At 40.2% G+C, this 27,015-nt stretch overlaps 1 protein-coding gene across 1 annotated transcript; it reads right to left on the minus strand.

Moving 5' to 3' along the window:
• Positions 1-8,829: 8,829 nt before the first annotated feature.
• On the minus strand, positions 8,830-16,749 carry unc93a (unc-93 homolog A; the record flags this gene model as incomplete). Its single annotated transcript, XM_079215783.1, has 8 exons — positions 16,657-16,749; positions 15,327-15,508; positions 14,201-14,430; positions 12,486-12,611; positions 11,821-12,032; positions 10,382-10,517; positions 9,336-9,467; positions 8,830-9,125 (listed from the first exon to the last, which is right to left on the minus strand). The coding sequence occupies exons 1-8, from the start codon at positions 16,744-16,746 to the stop codon at positions 8,830-8,832; spliced, it is 1,404 nt and encodes a 467-aa protein (XP_079071909.1). The 5' UTR covers positions 16,747-16,749.
• Positions 16,750-27,015: the final 10,266 nt, after the last annotated feature.

Raw genomic sequence — 27,015 nt, forward strand, 5'->3', positions numbered from 1 at the left:
GAGTTGCAGCGTACAGCTGAGCTCATCATTTTAAGTGTGGGGGTATCCCACACAGCAACACCTCTGGCTTTTTTAAAGAAAAATATTTTTGTTTGTTTGTTTGTTTTGTTGTTTTCCTCTACCTGTCTCTCAGCGATGTGGGAATGTTAAGGTTTCAGACCTCTGTGGCATTGTGGGATAAAAGCTCAGTCTCAGCTGGTTCTGTGACCGTCTCTCTATCAGCTACGGTGCCTGGTGGAAGTTTGAGTTTTTCCCAAGCTCTGCTTCTTCTACATATTATTCTATTAACGTCTTTTTGTTGTTGAATTGTTTTGTTTAAAATCTTCTGCTCTCACCGTCATCATCATCATCATCATCAACAACATCTTCTTCACGATCTTCAGAACAAGCTTTGACAACAGCCAGAATGGATTGATGGATGGATGGATGGAAGACAGACGGGATGCTGCTCAGTTTGGAACTTACGTGTCTTCCTCCCACCGGGAGGAGGTTTTATTTTGTATTTTTTTCAAAGTATAAGAAAAAAAGAGACTGTTATGATTATTTAACTGTCTGTCCGTCACATTTTACCCCTCACCTCAGCAGCTGTGAATACAGAGCCCTGTTGGGTTCTCTCTCTATCTCTCTCTCTCTTTATCTCTCTCTCTCTCTCTCTCTCTCTCATATATGCTATCTCTCGGCCTAACAGTGTTGTTTGCCATGTGCACCATGCAGGCGGGTAGTATTGTACAGTACAGAAGGACTCAGACTTGGGGATTCGCTCACTCTCTTCTCTCGTCACTGCTTTTCCTTTTTAAACAGAAAAAAAAAGAAGTGTAATTATTCAGAACAGCAGGACTTTTTATTTTTTAAATCCTATAATAATAATGTCGGTTCATGGGAGATAATTTTTGGCATCATGAATATTGTAATACCGCTCCACACGTTGCGGTGGAGGAGGAAGTTATTCCATCTTCTGAAATGTGAAAAGAAATGTTTAACCAATTGATTCTGAAACATAGCTGGGAGCTGCGCTCATCTTCGGCTTCCCGTTCAGCGCTACAAGAAGAAGCCCCGCTACTTTCCACATTAGGGAAGGAAAAAACAAACAAATGGGTTTTAATTGCTTCGCTTTCTCTTGTGGTATCCAGGGAGCTAGTTAGCCATCTTCTCTTGCTTTCTCCTCCTTTTTATTTGATTTCTTATGTAAGTACATGTAAGAGAACATGTCAGACATGTGTTTGTAACCATTGTATTAAAAAGAAAAGCATAACGACACCGTAAACTATGTTCTTTGCTGTGACCACGAGACCGCTGCTGACGCTAACGGTACCGAGCCCGCGTCAACATCTGGACCCGTAGTCGCAGCAAAGAAAAAGAAACGACACGCTTTTCGGACATTGCTCCTATATAATGACATTTACGTAGAGGCTTTAGGAATAGAAGTTCCTAACAAAGATGTAATGGGGGATTCATTTAAAAGCTGTCATGACGAAACAGGATGGGTTGAGTCGCAAAAAAACATTTTCATTTCTTTTGTATTTCTCCTGCAAACCTTTTTTTTGGGTGGGAGGGGGATTCAACCCATCCTCTTCCTCCACCTTCCCTGATGAAGACTTCACTCCACTGACTCAACACACACACAGTTTTCTGTTGACTACTGTTGCTCAGTCAGACACTGTCTCTCTCAGCAATACCAGACCTCTGTGGTGCTGCTCAAAGCGCACGCTCAGCAGGAAGTTAGAGAGAAAAACAGCCGAGACGTTGCCTCTAGATGTTCTTAACTTCACTAAGTTAATGTAAAGAAACACACACACACACACATCTGAATATCATGCAAAAAAAAAAGCAAATATCTTACACACCTACCCAAAAGTTTGGGGCTGGAGTATTTTCATCAGGGAAAACGTTGTGATTTGAAACGACCACAAAGGTTCTGTCAACTCGGCCTGATTGAACTCCGGTGGGAATCTTCGCTCTCGGTTCATTGTTTCTCTTTTTAAATTTTGTTTTTTTATCTTCCTTGTGTCGTGGAAAACTTGGAGACAGTAGAAATCTGTGGAGAGGTTGTTTTTTCGTTTTTTCTTGCACACAGCTCAGACCTCACAGTCAGATTTCCGGACGTTACATCAACCATTCTGTAAATGCAACTACCTAACTCATCACTCGACCTCGTGGTCAGCGTCGTTACAGCCGATGCTGCTTCAGTGGAATAGGGCTTTCCTGTGTACTGCGGGCTTTTAGTTTCAGAGACACTTCGCCGTATGCAGCGGATTTCGAGGGATAGTATGCAAGGTCAACATTCCACCCACCAACTCCTCCGATATCGTATGATTTGAGAACCACTTTGTGCTCAGCTGAAAAGCTGTGTGTGTGTGTGTGTGTATGTGTCTGTCTGTCTCTCTATGTGTGTGTGTCTGTGTGTGTGTGTGTGTGTGTGTGTGTGTGTGTGCAGATCTCCTGCACTGTGTATCCAAACAGAGGCCCAGGAGCAGTGGCCATCTTTACTCTTTCTTATTATGAGAAGTCCTAAATGCAGGAAACTTTTTTTTTTTAGTTTTCTGTGTGTATTTATTAGAAAGCATCAGTAGAGCACCTTTTTATTACCTCATTATTGTTTCATCAGGCAGGAGTTCTGTCTGAGCATCTTTCCTTTCGACCATGTTTTCACACTGTGAGCATCGTGTCCATGCCGCTGCCTCAATGCTGCCTATCGAGCACTTCTTAAGTTAAAGATGAACAAAGAGAAAAATGAGTATTCGGAGGTTTAAGGCTGCAGCTAACTATTAATCTGTCGGTCCTTTTTTTGGGTCTGCAAAATGTCTGAAGACGGTAAAAAGAATAGTCCATCACAGTCTTACCACAGCCCTTTTATTTAGTTCGACCAGCAGTAAAAAGCCAAAAGATATTACTTTTAAGGTGTATGAAAGGAGAAGCATCGCATCCTCACACCGTAGAAGCTGGAACCAGTGGGCGTCTTAATAGATAAACAAATATCTTTTTTGTGTTGCTCTTTCATTTGACCTCCACACGCAAGTCAATGTGAAATGTGTCTCAGATGAAAACTCCCCCTCTACCTCTGAACTGATTCCATTTCTACACTTGGCGTTGTGGATCGCCCCAAAAACTAAAAAAAACAGCTGAATAGTCGAGTGCCGTAAGCCATCGATTTCTTTATTGTTCCACACAGAAAGAAAGCGGAAGCTCAGAAATCAAATTAGTAGTTTGGGATGATCTCCTTGAGTTTTTTTTTTGTTTTTTTAACAGCTTCTCCTCCTCATGTTTCTCACAGTGTGAACTCACGGGTCAGACACTCCCGCTCCACGGTTTGGTCGACGTAAAAATACTCACAGAAGCTGCACAAAGTGGAAGAATGTATTTTTAATTTTATTTTGGAAGTAATCTGCCAGTGTCTGCCTCCTCTTGTTTATCCGCTCTGATGATTTCACACATTCAGTATTGTAACCCCTCCTCCTTTCCCTCCTTCCTTTTCACTTTTCTGCGTGGAATAGGCATTCCTATGGAAACGGTTTCCTCTACAACTCTGCAAACTGCAGAAACAGCAACTGTCAGCTTATCAAAAACATGCCAAATACAACCAATGTAATCTTTTTTATTGTTATTATTTTTTATGGAACAGCCATTCAGTGGAAAACAGTCCCTCCTTCCTCACTACAGTTAACAGGTACAAGGTTCTTTTATAACATTGGTTTCAAGATGTTAACATAATGTATATAACAGAGAAATGTGAATATGTATTTGTTCAGAATCAACAAAAAAAAGTACTGCTCCGAGTTTGTGGTTTAAAAAAAAAAAAAAAAAGAAGAAGAAAAAAACTACTTGCCTCCGTCATGTTTTTATTTTATGGTTTTATTTTCTACTTTTTTATTTTTCTGATGATGTATGTATGTATATGACTATCAGTGAGTGCGTATGTATGTGTGTAAGTGATTAATACTGTATATCTGGTGTTCTCTAAGATGGAAAAGTGGAAGATGTCCTGGTTTGATTCTTTTCTTCTTTTGACTGTTTGGACCCCGCTCCGTACCGGCGGGTGTGTCAGATAACTCTGCCGGAGAATGGTTTAGCGACTGCTGAATGTGATTTTACTGAGAGAGAAGCAGTGTGGACTGGCTTTTTGTACGGGTTAATTTAAAAAAAAAAAAAAAAAAAATACACAAAAAAAAATGGCCATATTATTTAATTTTCTCTGTTGTCAAAAGTTTAAGCAGATGTGGGAGAGTGGAGCCTTGGTTTGATGGAGAAGCATTGCCTGGTGGTTGTAGAAGAATAGGCTTTTGTCTGTTTTTTTGCATTTGTCAATAGTAAATGACCAAAGCTTCGGGGTGTTTGATGGATATCATATGCAAACCTCATCATCACTGGACAAGACATAATGTAGCGGCCCTTTTTCCGTCGATTTGGATTTCTCACACGCCGACATTCTGCTGCCGTTCGCTTCGGCGCGTCCGTCTTTCCTCGCTCCCGACACAATCTGTCCTTTTTTTTCTTTCTTTTTTTAGAGTGACCGCCAGTTGGCTCACCGTGGAGACGTCTCCACTTTGCCAATGAGGTCTTTTTTTTGTTGTGTGCCTGAAGTGCTATCACTCGTTTACAGGAAGAAAACAAACCATTGCAAACCGATAGCTATGCACCTTACTGAAACAAGCATTTCCTCCCGTTGACTTATGGGTACGTAGACTTAACACTGGAGCAACAGGAAATATTACCTTCATAGGCAAAGTATTTATAGATGCTTTGCACCAATGATTCAAGAGAAACGCCCCTTCAGTTAGTCTCGTGAATTTAGTTTATCTGATGACCTCTCTCAGCTTTTAATCTCATTCTTGGAAAAAGAAAAAGGTTGTTTTTTTCTCCATTAACTGAATACTTTATACCAAACTTAAGGTGCCTCGTGTATATATTTTCTGCAGTGAAGATTCCTCCTTTGCTGTTTAACAATAATAACCTTGTTAACCAAGGTTTTTTTAAAAAAAACCTTTTTTCACCTTTATAAAAAAGCAAAAAAAAAAGTTTACTGTATTTTAAATGACTTTTTTACACACATAGATTAATCAAATTATTCCAGGAATTTGCAAATACAATCTAATTTTGCACTTTATATCAGATTTACTTGGAGTGAAAAGGCCATCAGAAACTGTCTCCGTCAGATCAGCATTGTTTTTTGGAGATAGAGAACGTCCCCTGAATGTACCAAGGAAGTTATCGAGTAGCTCGGGTTCTGGACCGTAGTGGATACCCATCGTCCAAACGACGACCAACTATTGTACACACGTCTACCTTCTTTGTAATGTCTCTCTGTCTACACCAACCGATCCTCAGTATAATTACTATGCCAATCTTCTTCAGGTGACGCCCCCTTCCCTCCCTCCTCTATGCGCTGTCAGCTGACATCTGGCAAACTATAAAAAAAAACCTCCAGCTTGAACTCTCGGAACATTCCTGAAACCCAGTTTCAGCCGCCGCCAAACACGTCGCTCTGTAGCCGCCGTTGGACATCCGCGTCCCCGCAGGATCGAACATGTTTTTCCTTAAACCAAGGCGGACACTCGCTGTTTTTATCCGTAAAAGTCTGCTTGTGTGAGACGTAACCTCTGCTCTCTGGAAAACAATTGTGCACTGACATATAAATGACAACACGCTAACTGTGTTGCTCGTCTTGTCACGCCTCATGTGGATCATACGTGCTGGGGATACCACAAGCAATCTGAAAAATGAAAGGAAGATTCAGTTTGATCAGCTTGTTTGGGTTTTTTGGGAAAGTGTAGTCAAAAAATCTGAAGCATCCTCGCTTGTCATTGGTCCAAACTGGTACGTGTGCACCGCTAAGACTCCCCATAGTCCGTTTAAATCTCCGACTCATTCCTAGACGGTTCTCTCCTCTGAACAGCATCCGCTAAGTATTGAATATGGTTCAGAGACAAGAAGGCTCGTTATTAATTGTTTTTGGGTTCGCGATAATGCTTTCTCCAGAGAATTTGAGAGAAAATGACCAAGGTTCCACTTTCTCCCGTGTACAAATTAATATAAATAAATATATATATATAAATATATATTATACCTTTTACTCATTTTTGTCCAGTTTTGTATATTACACTCATGTAAAGTTTGTTTTTAAAAGAGGCATCGGAGCAGCTATTACAAGACGATATGAGTGACAGTGTTCATCTGGGAGAATTTTATGCATGTTATATTTTCTCTTTTTCTCTCTCTCTATCTCTCTCTCTCTCTCTCTCTTTTAATACCCCCAACCCCCCTGTTCAGGTGTGTAACGTGAAATATAAAGAAATCTACCTTTTCTTTGGAATGTTGTAGACAATCAGTCTCAGGCCGGGTCCCGTCCCTGCAGGCAGTGAGAGTCCTGCAGGCTGGCGGACAAACAAAAACTCTTTTTATTTGCATCTACTGGAAGTCTAAATTTGGAGGTTTGTTCATTCATATGTTTGCGGCTGCTCAAGTTTACACACACACACACACACACACACACACACACACTTCTCTACTACACTCAAAACACAAACACCTCGTGCATTTGATCCCTCTGCTTTTTTTATTTTTATTTCCAAGGTGAGGATGCCAACCTTGAGGAAATGATGCTTTGACTAACAAATCTATAACATCTATGAATGTGGGAATGCAACACATTGCAATAAAAGCACCATTTGAAATGCAGCATGTCGTCCCTGTATGTTCTTTATTACCCTGAAATTATTATATAAAAATAAAAAGGTTTGTTGACCTTAAGTTTTCAGATGAGGGTGATGTTTATAATTCACTGAATGAAGCACTGGTTTAATGCAAAGAAGTCCAGATACTTATTCAAGCAATCATTACCTGAGGCATTACAGTTTTGTTACAATATGATACTTCTTTAAAAAAAGAACGCTGCTGTAACTGGAAAGAAATAGTCACAAAAACCTAAAATGTCCATAATTTTCAAAATGATCAAAATGTGAAAATTTCATTTATTTATTTGAAGAGGGACCGTACACCAATCAACCCAGAGGTAAATGTGTCAGTCTTAGCTAAGGCTACATTTCAACCGTAGTCCCTGTGGCCAGATATAACAAGCCATCACTAAAGGAAAGAAATGGTTATAACAAAAACATCATAAAAAGCAATAAACATACAGTTTACGATCAAATATATAAATAGGCCTCATCATAAAATTATAAAAACATGAAGATCAATAAACACACACACATCTTGTACACACAATCATTGAGGAGGGAGTCACGATTCCTGCTCACACACCTGATTGCTAATAAGCCAGTTCTTCAGGCCGTGTTTAAAAGAGGGAAATGTTCTGCTAGTGCGGATATGCAGAGGCAGGGCATTCCAGAGGTGTCCTGCTTTTACTGAGGATGCAGACTGGCTAAAGGAACTTTTCCTAAAGGGAATGATACAGTCACCTCTCTCCACAGATCTAGTTTGTCTACCACTCTGCGTGTTTTGTTTGATAAATTCACCAAGTGGAGGAGGAGCCACATCATGAAGAACTTTAAAAACAAGACACATATAGGAGAATTTAGTGATGTTATCCCAGCTCAGGAGACTGTGTTTACTTAGAATTGCACAGTGGTGATAACTCCTGCGCTTTTTATCAAATATTTTAAGAGGCTGCTTATGAAAGATTTGAACTGATTTTTGAGTTGTGCTGGTGGCTTGAGCCCAGCTGGTTAGGCAATAAGTTAAATATGGAATGATCATTGCATTAAAGTACAGCTTTGCAGTATCAATGGTGAGATTGTTTCTTATGTACCTGAAATTAAACAAATGAAATCTGACAACTTTTGCCACGTTTTTTGCCTGCTTCTTAAAAGAAAGGTTTGACTCGAGGTAGATACCTAGGTATTTATATTCAGGCACTATCTGGAGCCTCTCACCAGAGACATAGACATCCGGCTCAGGTGAGGTACATGCCGTCTTTGTGAAAAACATACAGACCAACTTTTTTCACATTTAGGTGTAAACAGGAATCTGAGAGCCATTTAGACACATTGACCATTGTATCGGTGAGTTTAAGTGCAGTCCGTTCTTTGCTTTTTGCGTGGACATAAATCACTGTGTCATCAGCGTACATTTGAATATCACATCCCTTACAAACACTGGGGAGGTCAAATGGGATGAAGGTTGATGTCAAAGTGCTACAGTGATAAAATGTAACAAAGTACTTTTACTAAAGTGCAATTATAAGGTTATTGTACTTAGCGTAAGTATTTATTCTTAACGCTACATTATACTTCCACTACATCTCACGGTTCCTAGTTTCTTTGTGGATTTTAATGATTAAAACTAAATACAAATCAACACTTGTGATGCATTATTATGGATTAAACCACAAAGTATATAAAGTATGTAAGCCTTCTCCAAGCTTCTTCCATGACCCATCCAACAGCTTATGAGGGTCAAAAGCATCTTTGAGTACTTTGAGCACCATATAAAATGAAAGTATTATTACTATTAAAAGCGGGTCCACTGCTCCACGGCCAGGACGAAGTGAGCATTGATGTTCGACAATCGGTTGGATAATATCAGAAGAAAATTGGGTGATGGAACAATCAGAAAAATCATGAAAAGATTGACATTGCATTTTGACACAGAGCTTAAAACATTGATACATTTATTTAGCATTTTACATCTCTCCAAGTTTACAGCATCTCATTTTCAATAAGTATAGTAATATTTATAGCTATAGGAAATATATTGGCATGGTAATTGCACACATCCATAAAGAACAGCCTCAGAGGCAATGCAATTGTAAGATTTTAGGCATCTGTAAGACACCAGACCAGGATTTAAAGCAAAGCAAAAACCAAACATCACACTCTACATTGCTGTCTGCCAAACAATCTTACTCTCTACTTCTTTGTCAGTGGTTTCCGTGTTGGGAGTTTGGGGGCTCTCCTGCTCAAGGGGCAGCGTGGGGTGCTTGTGTTCGTAGTACTCCACTATGGGGTAAGTGATGGCGCTCAGCAGCAGAACTGCCAGCACGATGTACAGTTTATACTCCAGACATATGAAGGTGCTGTAGGCGAAGGCGATAACGAAACCGAGTGACTCCCACATACGGTAGTTGGCGAACGCGGCCTCTTTTTCCCGGGGGAAGAGGATGCCGTAAAGAGCTGCGGGACAGAAAGCAGAAGGATCAACAGATAAAACTGCAACGGACGTGTATATTGTGTGTGAATATGGAAGGTTAAAGAGGGAAGAACAAACTACAAACAAAGGATTTTGCTGTACAAGTGGTGAGGCTAAAGGGAAGCTTATATCGAGTGACACAAATGAAAAGGGTTCATCCTCTGGGGAGAATGAATGTGATCTTAGTTGCTTACAGTTGGTCTGAGTTTGCCAGATGGCGTCCGCCATACCCCACAGAGCAGGAAACATGAAGAAGACCCAAAAGTCGTCAGGATGGGGCCTCCAGAACAAGAGAGCTATGATACAGGCCAAGTTGGCCAGTGCAGCTGAAAATGGACGGATACACGTCAGCAGCTCATTCACATCAGGTTGTTCACACAGACGGTGTGTGGTTTAGTCTCTATTTACTGGATAAACATATTTATAAAAGCAACTAACTAAGTACATTTACTCAACTACTGTACTGTACATAATTGTCACAGAACAGCGACGCTACAAACTCATGATATTATAGAATATGATGCATTGCTGTAAATTAAGCAACTCATTAAAGGAGTTAAGCTTAAATATCTACAGCAGTAAACAACAAACACATTAATGAAGTTGTAATATAAATCCAGAAACAGCATAGATGATAGTAAAACAATGGGAGGGAAAATGTTACTTTGATACTTTCTGGCCTTTGGTTGTAGTGTTTACTCCTCATGTGTCATGTTTTGGTTTTACTTCCTATCTTTGTGTGTTTTCCCGCCTTTTTGATTGACCTGTCCCTCGTTTCAACCTCCTTCCCTTCTGTATTTAGTCTGTGTGTCTTCCTTGTCTCGGTGTCGGGTTGTCAGCATCTCACTCTGTGAGTATTGTTCTAGCCATTATCTCCTAGTTTCTAGTTTATTCTCCACCACCAGTCGCTTGGATTTCTAAGAGAAGAGATTTGAAACTGGTGTATGGAGGTTTCCTTTAAGCTATAACAGGACCTTTTAAGTCCCTGGGTCTGGAAAAGGGGCCCCATCTTCATGGCCATCTTCCAGTGGTGTCCTGCCTCCATGTTCTTCTTCCTGTTGCCGACCTCAGGGTTGTCCAAACTCCGCAATCGTGACGTGAAGTGGAGTAAAGATTTGATTACTTCTCTCACCACTGTATAACAGTGTCTTCCTCTTCGGTTCAGTAACCAAACATGTGTTTGAGGATGACAAAGCAAATACTTTCCTCTGCAAATAATCTCATATAAAATAGATTTTACCGAGCAAGAAGAGCACAGCTCTCCCGGTGTACCGGGCGAGTCTCCCAAACAGAAAGGAGCAGAGAGAATTGCTGGCTCCAAAGCACATCATCACGTAGCCAACGTAATGGATCCCCAAGGCACACGTCACATAGTTCTGCAAAGAAACGCAACATGGATTTACAAAGCTAGTTATTTATATTATGTCACATATAAATAAATACCCTCATCCCTCACAAATATCCAGGTAGTAAATGTTTTTGAATTTGAGTGCAGTTATGAAAAAGTGTGGTTTATTTCTGCCAAAAATCAATGCCCTTCACCAGTTCCCAGTGCATCTGTGATAATGTAGCTGGGCTCGCTGGCGATTTCACGAGGTGCAAACGTTCACGTGTTCAGTACAGTATCATAAAACATGGCGAAAGAGCTTCTCTTTGAGTTAGGGTTGGGCGGTATGGCCAAAAATTCATATCACGGTATTTTGTAAGTTTCTGGCGGTTTTGCGGTATACCACAGTATTTTTTTCCGAGTAAACACATTCATTAAATTGACGCCGAAAAGGACCACCGACCAACTTTACAGCTGTTCACCTCTAGCTGACCAGCTAGCTCACAACTGGCCAGCTAGCGGTGAACAGCCGTTTGTGCAGTGTGTCTTCTGTTCTGTCTCTTCCTGTTTTTTTCACCTACATTTACCTGAGTCCTAAGTCCCTACATGTTCAGCTTCTTATCACCCTCTATGTACCAACGTACATTTAAAACAAATACCACACAGTAATAATCGGCGTTGCATATGTGTATGTAGCGACGGAGTTTCTTCTTGTTGTGATAGTGGGCGAGCTGTGCCCAGCATGCAGTTTGGCGGTGTAATTTTCTAAATGTACAATTATTAGTGTTACAAATTGTTTATGTGTCACAAACTGTTGTGTCATGGTGTTTACCGTATGGAAATTTGAAACCGGTTTACCGCCCAGCCCTACTTTCAGTGTTAGCACAGTCATCTGCTCGTATCTGTTGCCTGCCACCATTCATTGATGTCACAGGGCAATAGAGTTGTCGTAATGCAGATAACAGCAGGACCTTTTAGTAGCCCAGTCAAAGGGAAACTTCACAGATTTTGCACACCAACCTGTTTACAGATCTACAGCGGGGAGCTAACGGGGACACTGACCGAAGGTAGTAGCGGCTTGTAACCCAACTTTTACGGTTCTTGAGGCTTCGAGGCTAGATTAGTTGCTACCAGCATCACACAATCCAACCAAACTGTCAGTGGTCGGGTTGCATTGTGGGTAATGTAGGATTTTGATTTTGTCAAGGATAAGTAGAAAAAGGGGTAAAAGAAAAATCTGAGAGTAAAGGGTCGTTTTGGGAGCAAAATTAGGGCAGCAATTCTTCACGGCAAGACTTGGCTGGGAAATCTGGGACAGCATGTGCCTTCTGCTAATGTGGCGATCTCTTCACCTTGGTGTACTCCCCGGAGAGGAAGCTCTGTTCGAAGCCGCTGTACATGGTGAGAGGGATGAGGGTCAAGAGCCTCCAGTCCTTCAGCAGCCTGAACGTAGCCAGGAAGGTTTGGCAGAACGGCTCCCGGTTCCCACGGAACTGGCTGGACTGCTCCCTGTCAATATTGTCCAGAAACACCGCCACAATGAGCATGGCCAGCACACCCACGCCTGCCACACAACAAAGGGCAGACAACGCTGACTGTTAGACAGCTGTAATATACCGACGCCAACATGCTACCTTTTTCTCTTATGACCGCTGACTTAAAGAATAACTGACGGTGTTTTAATAATGAGAATTCTACCACTCGTGTCACTGTAAAAGCTATTGCACAAACAATGTGTTCATGGCTCAATATTTGGTTTTGGTTAGAAGGAGAACATATTGAGACCACACATTACTCTTCAAGGTCAGATTGATTATTTATGAAGTTACATTTTGTGTGCAGTAAGCTCATCAGATAATGTGTGAACATGTACAGGTGTGAGCAAACAAAGATAAACCAACCAAAGTCCAACTAAAAAAAATGTCTTGGTTGCTGCCTAGAGTTCAGGCTACACTGTTATTGCAGAGCATCCCTGTTAAGTCTGTCATTTTGATTCCAAAGGGAATGGCAGCATTACCAATGTAGCAGCCGACCAGTGTCCGCACCAGTGTGCCAGCGGGTCTGGTGGATGTGCCGCTGACATTCACATTGAGGCCGCAGTCCGCCGCTCCACAAGACTGCAGCTGCTCTTCTGTGATGTTAGCTGTCGGAATAAAAAAACACATACACAACAATGCATTTCACTTAAATAAATTCTCTTCACAAAGGAAATAAAGACAGAAAGGAGCTGGAGCCAAATCTAAATACACTATCACGGCACTATTTCAGCAAAACATATGGTACATGTTGTCATTGATATGTGTTGTTGTTATAAAAGGCACATTTTAGAGAGAAAACAATGATAATCAATACATTATTACATAGACAATGTAGAGTCGGGGCCGTATTTAAAACATGACCTACCTCTGAATAGTTTTGTTATTTAGAATAATAAAACAAACATGCCCCAATTCAGCACAGAACTAGAGAGGCACTAAATAGCAGCGGGTTGAAATGCACCTCATCAAGTTCCTGTCATGATATAAACTGATAAGCTGGAGAGCATTAACACCAATAAAACAAGACACAGTATTGCACACACCATCTCTTATGCTCTTTCAAATTTAACCCATAAAACAGTCTGAAAGCCAGCAGTTAGACCACTGAAGGGTTTGTCAGCTACACACAGGATACAAGTACTTTTGCTTAAGTCCTGTACTTGACTGTACACCCTTGAGGTAATTGTACTTCATTTAAGTATTTCCATGTTCTGCTACTTTATTCTTTTACTCCACAACATGTGTTTGGTGACTTCACTTACTTAACTGATTAATAATGCAAAATATAATCAAGAGGTATCACTGCAGGTATGTGAACCAATAGGATGTCAGTTATAGGAAGTTTAATTTGACAGGACAAGCAGAAAGACGGGATTGTCGTTATGTTTGTGACTCTATTGGTTAGGCTTTGTGGTCACACCCACTAGAGCAGCACCAATGAAGATGGACCAGGAAGTAGTAGTATCTCTCCAGGAAGTTGAGCGTGTACTTCAGGGGATTGGTCCAATCCCAAAGTCCAATGCTGATTTACGGAAAGGGTTCATAAAGGCCTCAAACACTCGGTGACAGTGGGACAGGACTAAACCCGCCCATGAGGGTGGAGGTTGAGATCGGGCCAACGAAGGCACGATCACATTATACATCCGTCCTATGACTATTCAGTTTAAGGCGGCATGACGGAGGAGTTCAAGCATGTGTTTCCTGTTTTGGTGAACCAGCCAATTCCAGTGGACTCAAAGGTCAGATTCCGACCTTTGCTCCACTCAGACCATTTTGATGTGCATGGGCAGCCAATGAAAAGTCTTTTGTTTCCAGTTTGTGATCATTCTTAATTTATTAACTGGGTCGAAAAAACTGTCAGGGCAAAAAGAAGTTCAGCAGAAGATGGAGACTAATGTGACAAAAATCATCACAGGTAATGTTTCATGTAGGAAATGACAGGAAATGAAATCACATAACTCTTGCCTCAACTTAAAATATTGGATCCAAAAATGGAAAAAATACTCAAACAATATATGCTTTACTGAAGCAAAAGTATAAGTCAAAGATTTGAATACATGTATTTGATTCCATCGCATCACTATGTTTTAGTCAGTTCTTGTCATGATTACTCCCGTTATTATGATTTATTGTGCGTATTGTGCGTATTAAAGTGTGTGGGTGTATTCTGGGTATATTCTCACACACTCCTCACCTATGCTGGTGTCCTGTCCAAAGATGAGCGACGACATGAGGTTTCCCCACACTGCCGACGACTGGAAGATGAAAAAGAAGATGCCAAAGTATTGGTTGATGACGTCAGAGCCTCTCTTGCCGTCCTTGGCGGCCTGCACGTTCCCGGAGATGGTCAGGTAGGTGCATTTAGCCGACCACAGGGGCGAGCCCCCCAAGCCCAGGATCACAGAGGTGGGGATGAGGGTGTACCTGTGCACAAGAGAGGGAGGGGAGAGGGCTCGTTCTGATACCACAAGGTCGCCGGTTCGAGCCCCGGTCTCCCCATAGTTTGCATGTTGAAGTGTCCTTGAGCAAGACACTGAACCTGCAGTTGCTCCAGGATGGGTCCAATGTAAAAAAATTAAAATGGCAAGGAATAATTTCCCCACTGTGGGATTAATAAAGGATTATAAATAATATTTGAAGGTGTTGCAGTGGCCTTGTGTTAATCAAATGTCTGTGATAAACTGAAGGATGAGCTTTTCCTTCATGTTGTCAAGCTAAATAAACATAGAATAAGCCTCTTATCAGCTGGACAACGCATCGTCACAAAGCTGAAAACTGCTCTTTTTAGAAATATGATCCGATAGATTTTGATGCATTGCTGTCGATTAAAGCACCCGACAGTATAAAAAGGACCTGAAACATCTACAGCTGTACAATATAATGATAGTAATCCAGAAACATCATATATAATAGTAAAATACTGACTAGTGTATTACTTTTACTTGTAATACTTTAAGTAGAATGCTTATTTTTACTTCTAATGGAGTATTTTCACAGTGTGGCATTAGTTTTTTTTTTTTTTTAATAATCTGAATACTTCTTCCACCGCTGCACAACAATAAACGGAGGCCTTCATGAGGTCACCCTACTTTTAGCAACACTGCAGTAATGAAGGGATCCCTTTAAGTAGTTCAGTATTTTCACATTTTTTCAGCTGATATAAACTGTATTAGTATTATTTTTGTACTGTTTGAATACACCACAGTTTTTGAAAGGGTAGTTCATTCTAGGAACCGGAACAAAGCGACTAAGAAAGCGACAACATAATAAAATAATGAGCAATATAACTAATGTAATGGCCTGAAGGTTTCATCGGTTACCATCCGGGGTAGAGGTTTCCGAAGGAGTAGGAGACGTAGCAGGCCATGCCCGCCACGATGGTCCATTTACAGCCCAGGTTCTTGATCATGATGGGAGGCAGGAACATGGAGGACACGATGATGGAGGCGTAGATGACGCTCAGAGACGCCACGCCCATCCCCTGCTCTGCATTCAGACTGCTCTGCACACACAGGGATGGGACTCTCCATCAGAGGAGGCCGGGCCTCACGCAAGACCATGTTTCTCCTTTCTATCCCGAAACCCTTTGGTCTGGGAGGCGTGTTCGTACGACTGGTTCTTGCATGAGGCCCAGTGCGAGTGATGGGAAGGTCAGCTCGGTTCATGATGACAGTTCTGTTTAGAAATACTGTTACTGCGTCGATTCGTGATCAGAGGATGTTTATTCTCACCAAACCCAGAAGGAGTTGTGTAAAAGTGGCTGCTTCAGGTCATTTTAATGAGCTCCATGGATCAGTCTGTCCATGGATCAATTTACAGATTGAACTAAAAGAGCCGATGCAGTAAAAGCAAAGAATATAATAATTTGAGAAAATGCAATTAAAATTATTATTATTATTATAGAAGTTTTCGAAGGAATCTAACCAAAGATGTAAAAATATTATGTTTTGGAATTTAGTGGGTCTTTTGAAATTAAGTCATGCACAAAGGAGCAATTTATTATGACTATAATTGTTTTACATTATTATATTTGTTCCTCCATAAATCAACCTATCAATAAATACCTGAGCGCTTCATCACACTTTTATGAGGTATTGCATTTCAAATAAAAATTGAAAATGAAAAAACATTTAAGGGCTCAAACCTTCACATATAAATGAAATGATACGGAGACAGGAAACTAACAATAAAACTTTTACAAAACCCATTATTTCTCATTTTAGGAGAACAATAAACTTGCCCTTACCCTCTAATTATAAAACTAAGTAGGATTGCAACATCATCAGACAAGTGTATTGTCTGCACATGAATGCAAACATAAGTAAATCTAATTTTCCCACCAATGAATGAACATTTTACTGCCACCATTATAACTCTGTTTTTTTAAGACATTTTGATGAACAAGGAATCTCATTTTAACATAATAAAATTATTATTTTTCATTTCAAGGGGACAAGAAGGTTCTTACAAGGTCTTTAAAAAAACATAAATTAGTGCTGTCAGGGTAAATGATGCACAGAAGGTGTCTCAACTCACCTCATGACTCAACTCATGAATGAATCCCTTAAAGTCCACATGATGCAAACTCCCACATTGTGGTGTTTAAATCATAAGTCTTACATATGATAAATAATAAACTATTCCACATACCTGTAAACTCTGCAGCCCTCCGTAAGCTGTGAACAGAGACAGAAATCCGACAGAGACCACCAACACATTCTTGGAGTTGCGGCTGATCATGGCTGCTTCTTGAAAACCAAAAACAACAAGATTCTAATAATAATAATAAATCATAATAATAAAAATAAAAGTTAACTTAAGTGGGGTTTATTTCAGGATCAGTGGCTTCATACAGCAGCAGCAAGTCAAGTCAGAGGCAACTCTCCTGCTGAAAATGAATGTGTCTGTGATAAACACATACACTGGAAATAGTGGAGAACAAAGTCCACACACACACACACACACACACACACACACACACACACACACACACACACACACGCACACACACACACACACAGAGCATCCCTTATCATTGAGCCTCTGAATTGCCTCCCATATGTCCACTTCTTTCCATAATTATGTGATATACGAGCTGCACATCGCTCTTCCTTTACTCCCTCCCTTCTTTGAATCAGTAAAGATTCCATAAACACACGTGTTTCTTCTTCAGTCCGTCCGTTTCCTTCTCCCTTCATATACTTATTTCTGGTTCAGCTTGACAGTCGTCTGCTTCTCTGGTGTTCAGAGAGCAGTGGTGCTGGAGGAAGTATGTATGCTACTTGTTTAGCTGGAAAATATTCCATAACAAGTACATTGCATTGCATTGAACATGTTACTTGGTACTCAATATATAAATATTGCGAAACACTACATTTTTCCTGCTGATAAATTGCATTGTAAACAGCATTTTACTGTTTTGGAACTGAACATGAGAAGGATAATTGACACACTGTTGAATTGGTACACTTTTAATGTATTAATTCCAATTAACTGCTGGTGTTACCAGCACTCACAGCTCATTAATAATTAACGATGTCAGTTGTTCATTCACGGAAATCTCTGTGCAAATTGAGGATTTTTATCAACCAAACTCAGCTAATGTAACACAATTAAGTGTCTAACTTTGTCCTTGCTTACCCTTTAATTTGTACTAAATTATAATATTATTATTATAATTATATTATAATATATTGCTTATTTTAACTGCCATGCTGTTTCTTAGTTTAATATAAGACAATGCATTATTATTTCTCTCGCCATATGTTTTTTTATGAAACATCTTGGTAAATAAACTATAATTGGCAAACTAGAATAGCGGAGTCAAGAGTACAATGTTTAGTCTCTGAATTGTAGCTGGAGTATAACGTGAAAAATGAAAATACTGAAGAAAAGTACTAATACTTTCCTTGACTTATCCAGTTTGTACTTAAGTAAATGTACTTCCTTAGATTGAGTATTACATCCCAGTTGTGGTTCTTACGTATAAGAGCAGTGACACACAGACCAAAGGTTTATTGCGTGTTACTTCTGATTCATTTTCTTTTTACAACGACACCACCTCGTCGTTTTTTACAACATGATGGCTTGTTGTTGGAAAAATATGAGAAAAACACTGCAGTACACCCTCTTATCCACCACTCTCTGTTATCTCAGCTGCACTCACCGTGAAACAAACCCTTAAAGCACAGAGAAGGCAGAAGAGAAGAGTCAAGTCTACAGAGAAATGCTGGTCAGGCCATGAACCACCACTATTACTCCTACTCCATATAATACTACGACTAATATTACTACAAATACTACCACTACAATTACCAACAATGATGGTGATAAACAATAATTGATATCAAACAATACAATACTAAAAGTTCAGTGCTCGAGATGAAACTCCCTGTAATAAATTCTAGCTTTTGAGCATCACTGGTGTAAAAACATGTGCTTGTTTTGGGCTGAATATGAATGATAACGTCCAACGATCAATAACGGTTAATGTCAAGCACACTGAGCCCTGAAGGATCTCGTGCTAGAACCTTTAATGCTCACTACAGGGTGGAGGTGGTTTTCATGACTATAATAATATACTGTTTGTCACATTCAAACCCACTTTCAGGGCTTAAAACTGTCTCCCTCTCTGCTGTTTTTCATTATTGTTTATCATTTTAACTAACAATTGTATATAATAATTTCTGTCTCTTTTCACGTGAAAACAACCGAGTGCGACACGATGGTCGTCTTTAAGGAGAGACGGTATTTAAAGATACCTTCTCTCGCCCCCTGCTCTCCATATACACCTGGGACTTCGAACTCAACTCTGCTAACGGCCACCTGCAAAAGTTCTCTGCCGACTCTGCAATCGTCGGCCTCATCTCCGCCGATGATGACGGGGAAAACAGGGAACTGAACCAGGACTTCATAGGATGGTGCCAGCAGAATGCAGGACACTCTGGCAGCGCTGCACAGCTCCTTCAGCCACCGGCTGATTCATCCCCGGTGTGTGAGGGAGAGGTACGGCAAGTCCTTCCTTCCTGCTGCTGTCAGGCTGCACAACCAGCTGAGCTCGCAGTAGACCACAAAAAAACTGATCTATAGTTCTTTTTGAGCGTAACACAACCCTGCTGTAGGTCCATGGGCCGGTCAACCAAAGGAGCAGAGAGGTCCAACACAGGTACAATGGGCCAATAATTATTATAAGTCTGGATCAGGAAGTAATTCAAGGTCAGTACACCCGGCCTCTTGACACTGAAATACTGACAGCTGGCACACATGGCATCAGCTAACCAGCTTCAAGTGGAAGTTGGACTGTGCGTATGACACCTTTTTTTCTTTATTTTTTCATGTGTGCTCAGAATCCTTCAGAGCAGTTTAAGTGTGTCAGACTCAGCTGGAGCTGTGAGTGGGAAATCAGGCACATATATAGGTGTAATGTATTTACTGGTATTTATTTTATAGTTTTAGAACTACTAAATTGGCAGTTACGTGGAGTTCGAATGTGAGCAATCCGAGAAACCAGCTCAATAGTTTTTGAAGAGCGTGTTTAACCTTGAGAGTCATAATCCGCAATCATCATAAAATGATAGTTGCTATGACGATGACGCGTGTCACTCTGACCACGTCTTGACCTCGGAGCTGCTTGCATTGGGAAAGCTAATGAGCGTTTCTGTAAAATGTTGCTTGATAATACAAAATAAAATGATACCAGCATTGATATCATTTTTACATTTCTTTTATAGACTTCTTATGGACTTCTCCACCCTGTTGTTAAGATACAGTTTGGTGTGGCTGCTGATTTATTCAGCTGATGTCATCCCTTTCTGTCAGCTGTTTGCCGCTCCTCCTCTGATATGAGTGACATGATTCTCCCACTCAGACTCCTACTTCTGAAGATGAAGAAACTCCTAAAAAAGCCTCATGGATCAGAAGGAAAATGCATCGCCTCAAAGCTGGAAACAGGGTCTTTTTCAATAATTGCAGATGACAATATAGCTCAATAACCGAGGCCGAGACAATTCCAAGTCCAACAACTTTAAAAAAAAGTTCGAACTCAAGACCGTACGGTTGAAAGTGCCGACTGTGTCAAATGTTCTTTTGTAAGAATTTGTATAAACGAAACATTTCTGATTCAATTTGTGTCTGCAAGTTCCTCCGCTGTAGAGGTATTAGACGGTCTCTGTGAATTATCAATATAAGATATATACAGTATGATGTATAAGAGTGATTTACAGGACAATGGCTCTTTCGTTGGCAGTCAATTCATATATTAAACAAGGATTATTATAAATTTGCAGATTTGGTATCCTCCTCCTATTCGTAAATGATCTGACAGTGTGTTCCTGATCCAAAAATACTTTTTTCTCAGCCTACTAGTATTTATCTGCCCAACAGAGGGAGCCAGAGTCCACAAATAAAAGCCCCCAAACATGGACGATCTGTGCTGCTTTAGTTTAGATACCCTAAAACACATTTCACCTATTGAGAGAAAATGTTCTCAGTGGAACGGCAAATTTGAATATGACAGTTCAACACACATACATATGCACGTATATTAATACTACATGTTTTGATGTGCTAGTAATACGTATTTATATACTTTAGACGTATTCTCCATTTAGATCAATGGTTCTCAAATGGGGGTGAGATTTGTAAAAAAAAAAAATAGTAATAATTAAAACTAGTTATTTAATCGATATTTAATACAATATAAGTATAAGTTGATAAACTCAATTTTATATTGAATCGGACACTGATCGCACAGCGCTGTGTATTACATATTTTTTTCAACCCAAAATGCTTTGTGCTAGTTAGGGGTACTTGGTAAAACAAATATTTCACAGGGGGTAAATCACTGAAAAGAGGAGAGCCACTGCTTTAGATGGAAATATTGTACTTTTTACTTCATTGAATTGATCTAGCAGGTAGGTACGTTGCAGATTCATATTCTACACTTATTTTACACACATCGTTCATATATAGGATGAATGATGAGAAACCAAATGAAGCCCAACACTTCCAAAAAGCCCTTTGAGAACTCTGAAAGTGTTGAAGCTCTGCAGCTTCCTCAACGTCATCCTGCAAGAATCCCTATTAATATTCTATGTTCAGAAATAATCCTGCTTTAAGGTGAGGAGTATGTCCCCTCCTTTATAAACCTGTTTCTTACCATCTGTCTTCCATCACAGCTCCTCGCAGCTCCCTCCCCGATGGTTCCTCTCTGTCTCCCACACTGTTTACTGTCTTTTCACTCTTTATTCCTCGTGTCGTGTCATGCGGTGGAACTCCTTTCTGCTGCTGGCTTCTAAACCTGGCACACATGAATCGGTCTTTCCAGTTCGGTGCTTTCATACACAAGCCAACGTGGCAACAATAACATTATCAGTGTTGGAGTTTGAGGGAAAAACATCCGACTGATATGTTGATATGAGTGCTATATTTCGAATGCGATATTTTGCTCTTTACTTCAAGAGAAATAAGGGACATTCTAAGGGGAGAATACAGGTTAAAATGTCTCTTATTTCTATTCAAATAAAGTAGATTTAACCACAAGTCATGAATAAAGTTAAATGATTAAAGACTTCTATACGTTTTTTGAATGACACAAGCTGTCAGAGTGCCTGTACAAAAAACAACAAGAACACTTGAGTTGAGATAAGCACTGAAGTGGCAATACCTAAGTATGGAGGTTACATAACGTGACCTCTGGCTCCACAATGGGCATGAGCAGCAGCCTCCTGGGTGAAAGTCTGGTTCTGAGGATGCAGGGATGTGTTGTCAGTGCTCACACTCACACATCCGCCTCTGCACTCATATGGGCGTCCCTGGGAAAACATTTATTCACTGACAGAGAGAACAGAGCAAACACAGCTCAAAGACATGACGTATGAGCGTGCAACATTCCTTTTAACTTACGACACAACAACAGACATCAGCTGAACGGTCGTGCAGCGAAGCAGGTGTCTGATTGGTTGTTTTCATTTTAAATACAGTGGCTGGTTTTCTGTTGGCTAAATGTGCAAAACATGGACCTACGGGGAGTTGGAGCTAACCTACTTACACACACACACACACACGCACACACACACACACACACACTAGACCCTGGGGTACAGAATTACAGGTATTAGAGCGGCAGACAGACAGGTATGTCTGCTCTGCTTCAGATATGAGCTGAAAGCTCTGTGAGCCAACTGGCTTAGGGCACTTTAATAATACATACGTGTGTGTGTGCGTGTGTGTGTGTGTGTGTGTGTGTGTGTGTGAGAGAGAGAGAGAGAGAGAGAGAGCCACTAGAGGACTCTGTTACACACCAATGAAAGCAAGGTGTGTCATTAACTTTAACATGTTCTAATGTTTCAACAGTTAGAGCTCAAGAAATGAATGTGTTCATTATCGTTACGTAAATTAAACTGTGACATTATTCAATTTAAAAAACTTCACTATTTCCTAAATGAATACGCTCTGCTGTTTTGTTGTTTAAATTGAGTATTTTGCATTCCTGATTATTTGTGTGTGTCTTTTTTGTGTCTTCTATGTATGTTGCTTGCTACTGTGACAAACTAATTGTCCTTGGGGATGAATAAAGTATACATCTATCTATTAATTACCAAATATTCAACAAATACTGTTGATGTGCTCATTTGCTCGTGACAGTTTAGTTTGTTCTGAATGAGAGAGAGAGAGAGAGAGAGAGAGAGAGAGAGAGAGAGAGAGAGAGAGAGAGAGAGAGAGAAAGTGAGAGAGAGAGAGAGAGAGAGGTACAGTAAGTAGACTGGATCTTTGTGTCATATATTTTATCTGTTAAAAGAAAGAAACATTACATCAAAATTGCAAAATGAGGAGAAGATTTTGAGCATTTCCTCTTCCTTTTGATGGTGATCTGATAAGTGGCTCCATAAAGGCAGTGAGTGCTGTGAGGGGAGAATCCATTGCTCCAGATTGAGCTGGGTCACACTCTCTAATCCCAGACCCCTACCTGCCTGACTCCGACAGAGTCATGGGAAAAATACAAACTCTCACACGCACTCGCTTTCTTCCTCTCCTTTCTCCCCCAACCCTCCAGCTCTCTCTCACTAAATCCCTCCTGGAATCTCAGACCTGTGTGCGAACCAGACTGCAATCTGACTGATATGAGTTTTAAAGACGCAGACCGATACGGATCCCTGTGGATTGTAGATGCCGACAGGCTTCAGTGTCTTTAAATCTGCTAAAAAACCTTCAGGAACAAAGATCTTGGACTGTAAACCTCCAGAAATAACCGATAAGAGCACTGATATTGATATTGATTGATAATTTAAAGATAATTTGACATCTGCGATGTCAGATGTTACGGTTTCCTGTATCATGTGAATCATACCAGGGACCATATCATCACACACAAGACATTAATCACATAAATGCGTCCAACTCATAAATAATAAAGAGATCTATCCGACCAGACCGACAGAAATGTGTTGGTAATCAGTTATAATGTATTTGATTGGCAGGCGGGGGGAGTCAAAATATTTCTTGAATATTAATTCACCTTGACTGCAAAATGTTTTGACTGTGTTTACTGCTGCAGTCATTACATTTAGCTGCAGTAATCAAGTCTAATGTTATTCTTTAAAAGTCCACATTAGTGTCAACGTGACAAAACAACAACTATTTGCTCAGCTTCAGATTCAAACGTGAAAACGTGAACATGATCTTCTTCTCCGGCTGCAACAAGATATGCTCCATGTTGTTCTGACATATTTTCTCATTATCAGCAGGCACCAAATAGACACTTTTCTTGTTATATCACGAAACGTGTTAATGTGAGACACAAAGTCCCGGTCTCCAATTATAAATTAATGTTTCCTCACGTTGGATAGATAGACTTGCCAGATGTTTTGTTGTTGTCATGATGTCAGTGAACCAGGATCCTTAGTGACAGTTTAGTGGCAGCTGTAGGATCTACAGCTGTATCTTTTTTTTTGTTATAAAACCATTACCTCAACAACAACAGACATGACCTCACCAGCTCATATAGCTGTTAGCTATTTAGCATTGTAGCTTAATCAACAGTAAAACAGGGAATTAATACAGGATACATCTTTTTGGGAGGGAAAAAAGAGAAATGATCTGAGAAACAGTAAAAACACTTGGGTTTAACTGTAACAACACAACGTATACATATATATATATTTCCCTCAGAAGGAATGTGGTAGTTTTACCGCTTCAGGCGTTCTGTCTGAGAGAAACAAGACCAGGTGTCTCTGACTAATGAAAGTTAGTTTGCCATCTATTTGTTTTTATGTTCAAAAGTGCATTCCTTGCAAAAAAGGAGAATGAACGGCAGCCTGAGGTGAAGACGAAGGTGAGAGGTGAAGGAGGACGTGGGAAAAGGAAACCAGCAGAGGAACAGATAGCTCAGCCGTCACTAATTTCCTCCCCACTGCAACAATGGAATGTAATAATAATTTCATAATATATGGAAATAAAAAGTAAAGTGAGCAGAGATTATAATCGCAGAAACAATGAGATTATTGAGTCTTTAGTAGAAGAAATGGATATTTCTTCTACTACTTTTTATATGGAAAATGATCAGTTATCCGTTTATTTATCCGACCACGTAGCACTTCTATGTGGCGACTCCGTGTCTGTAAAAAAGGGCAATCCTCAAGAAGTTCTGTTACTAACATAAATAAATAATAGAATACGTTCACCTCTTCTAGCCTCTAAGTGCCGTTGACATGAAACAATCTAAGAAGAACAAGCCACAGAGGTGGAGGACTATACCGGATTAAACAAACAAGATAATCCTCTTCTTCCCCTGCTGGATTTAAATTCACAATGAGCTCCCGTCCTCAGCAGCATGCTCAGCTGGACCAGTCAGTCGCCTCCGTGATGATGTTCTTGCTTTTAGTTGAGTTTTTCTGTATATTTCCAGGCCACACAGCCCACTCAGACATTCCTCGTAGAAGGCCTCACTCCTTTTTGTAATATCAGCATTAGATAGACGTCATGTCAACCTTTTCTCTATGCTTTAGCTCTGATGGAGACCAGGATGTATTGGCTACTTATAGCCCACTTTTAGACCATATTTTAAAAACATCATGACAAAAGTGTATAAAAACCTTCAAACATTTAACAAACTGCACGCCCCCGCGTTGACAGTATGACTTTATCCTTTCATATTCTGTTATCTCATATTGTGACGAGGGTTAATGCTAGACATCATCAAAATGTTCACTTTTCAACCTTGAATAACCTTAATTTAAACTAAACGTCTTCAGACAAATCCAAGTATTATATACAACTATTAAACATATTTTCAACATCAAATTGCTCCGTGGGATGGGAAGGACGTGATGTCGCTGTGACAGAGATAAAAGGTATCTTGAGTAGTTTTTTTGAGAGAAGAAGCGGTGCAAATTTAAATAAATACACACGGTAATAAATGGACATTCCAAACAAGCAGAATAGATAGATAGCATGTAGAGACTTTGGTGCCGACTAGTGTGTGTGTGTTTTAAAGATGTGTGTCCCGATAAGGCCGCCCAGATCAGCCGCTGCAGCGTTGGAGAGCGAGAAGGTTGTCTCTGACTGTGCTGAACAGTAATATGGATTTGCTCCAGTCATTACGACCCCCCTCTGGGACCATGTCCTGATTTGATTAATTAAATGCTTGATCAATAACCCACTGGGTGGTAGTGGAAAGCACTTAGGTAGACGTCCACACAAAGGTTATATAGTGTTATTATTAACAGGAGTGAGCAGATTAAGCCAGATGTTAGGGGGGGGGAAGTGGCCTAGTTGTAAAATTGTAGGGCAAGACTTGACTATTGACATAAACAACAACCTTTTCAAAATCACCATCATGAGTTGAGGAGCGCTGGTCAGCATGTGTGCTAACACACAGCAGCTGCCTCCGGGTTAAGACCCGCAGCAGGCAGAGGCTGCAGTCCTTTGGCTTTCAGCAGCTGGGATCTGTGGGGAGCTTCACTTTTAGCTTCCAGCCTCTCGCTGTGTTTAGGTGTCAGCCTCTGCCAGCCGCGGTGACACGTGTGGGGTGTTCCAGCAGTGGGCCGGTCGTTAGCGGTGTGAGCAACCCGAGATGAGCTCATCTTCTGTTGCTGCTGTTCTCCTCCCTGAAACTCAGAGAATGTCTCAGCGTGTGAGTTGATGTCTGTAATGTGTACTTTTATGTCTTTGGGTAATTTAATATGAAATATTTCATCACATGTAAGGCAGCAACTAGGGTTATGTTTTACAAGCACTACTAGTATGTCTAGTTATTTTTAGAATAGAAGAAAACAATAAGAACAATTCAAATTTCCCAAAGCTGACCGTAAAATCTCAAAATGGCTTGTTTTGTTCCAACATAAGAAAAAAGGGATACTTGATTGACAGCACATCATAATGGCTTGAGAAGCCAAGGAAGAGCAAATGTTTGATATTTTTCCTGATAACTGATTATTCAGTCAAAATATCCGTCCGATAATGATCGGTAATCATAACTAATAGTTGATGTCAACTAATTTAGTTTTAAATCCACCTGCCATCTTGTTGTTTTTGTTGCAATTGTTCTATTCAGCATTCAGATATTTGTTATTTTTTTATTTATTTTTATTGCCGATTGGTTTCAGCTGAAATAAACCAATAGCCAATATTCACTCTCCTTTTAACTCTATGTTCATGTCACCCCGCACATTAAAATCTCTCTTTAAATGCTGAATTCTCTGAATATTCCCTAAAATATATGAATACTTTTTTCCCTGTTGGGGAAGAAAATAACCGCTGAGCACAATCCTTTTAGTCGATGCAGTCAACAGTACGTCATCGTGGATTAAATCTGAGATAAGAACATAAACAGCCTGAATCCAGCACAACAATGTCATGCTTTCTTATACTTTTCCCAGCACAATAGTTGTACTTCAGGAAATGTATTTATAAAAAGGGCCTACTTCTGCTTCAGACGGATGCTTTTTAGTTTTTTATCCCTCGCAGCATTTATTTGTGTCTGCGTCTTGTTTGTACCAACAAACATGTTGG

Source organism: Taurulus bubalis, assembly GCF_910589615.1.
Source record: "Taurulus bubalis genome assembly, chromosome: 3".
Taxonomy (NCBI): Eukaryota; Metazoa; Chordata; class Actinopteri; order Perciformes; family Cottidae; genus Taurulus; species Taurulus bubalis.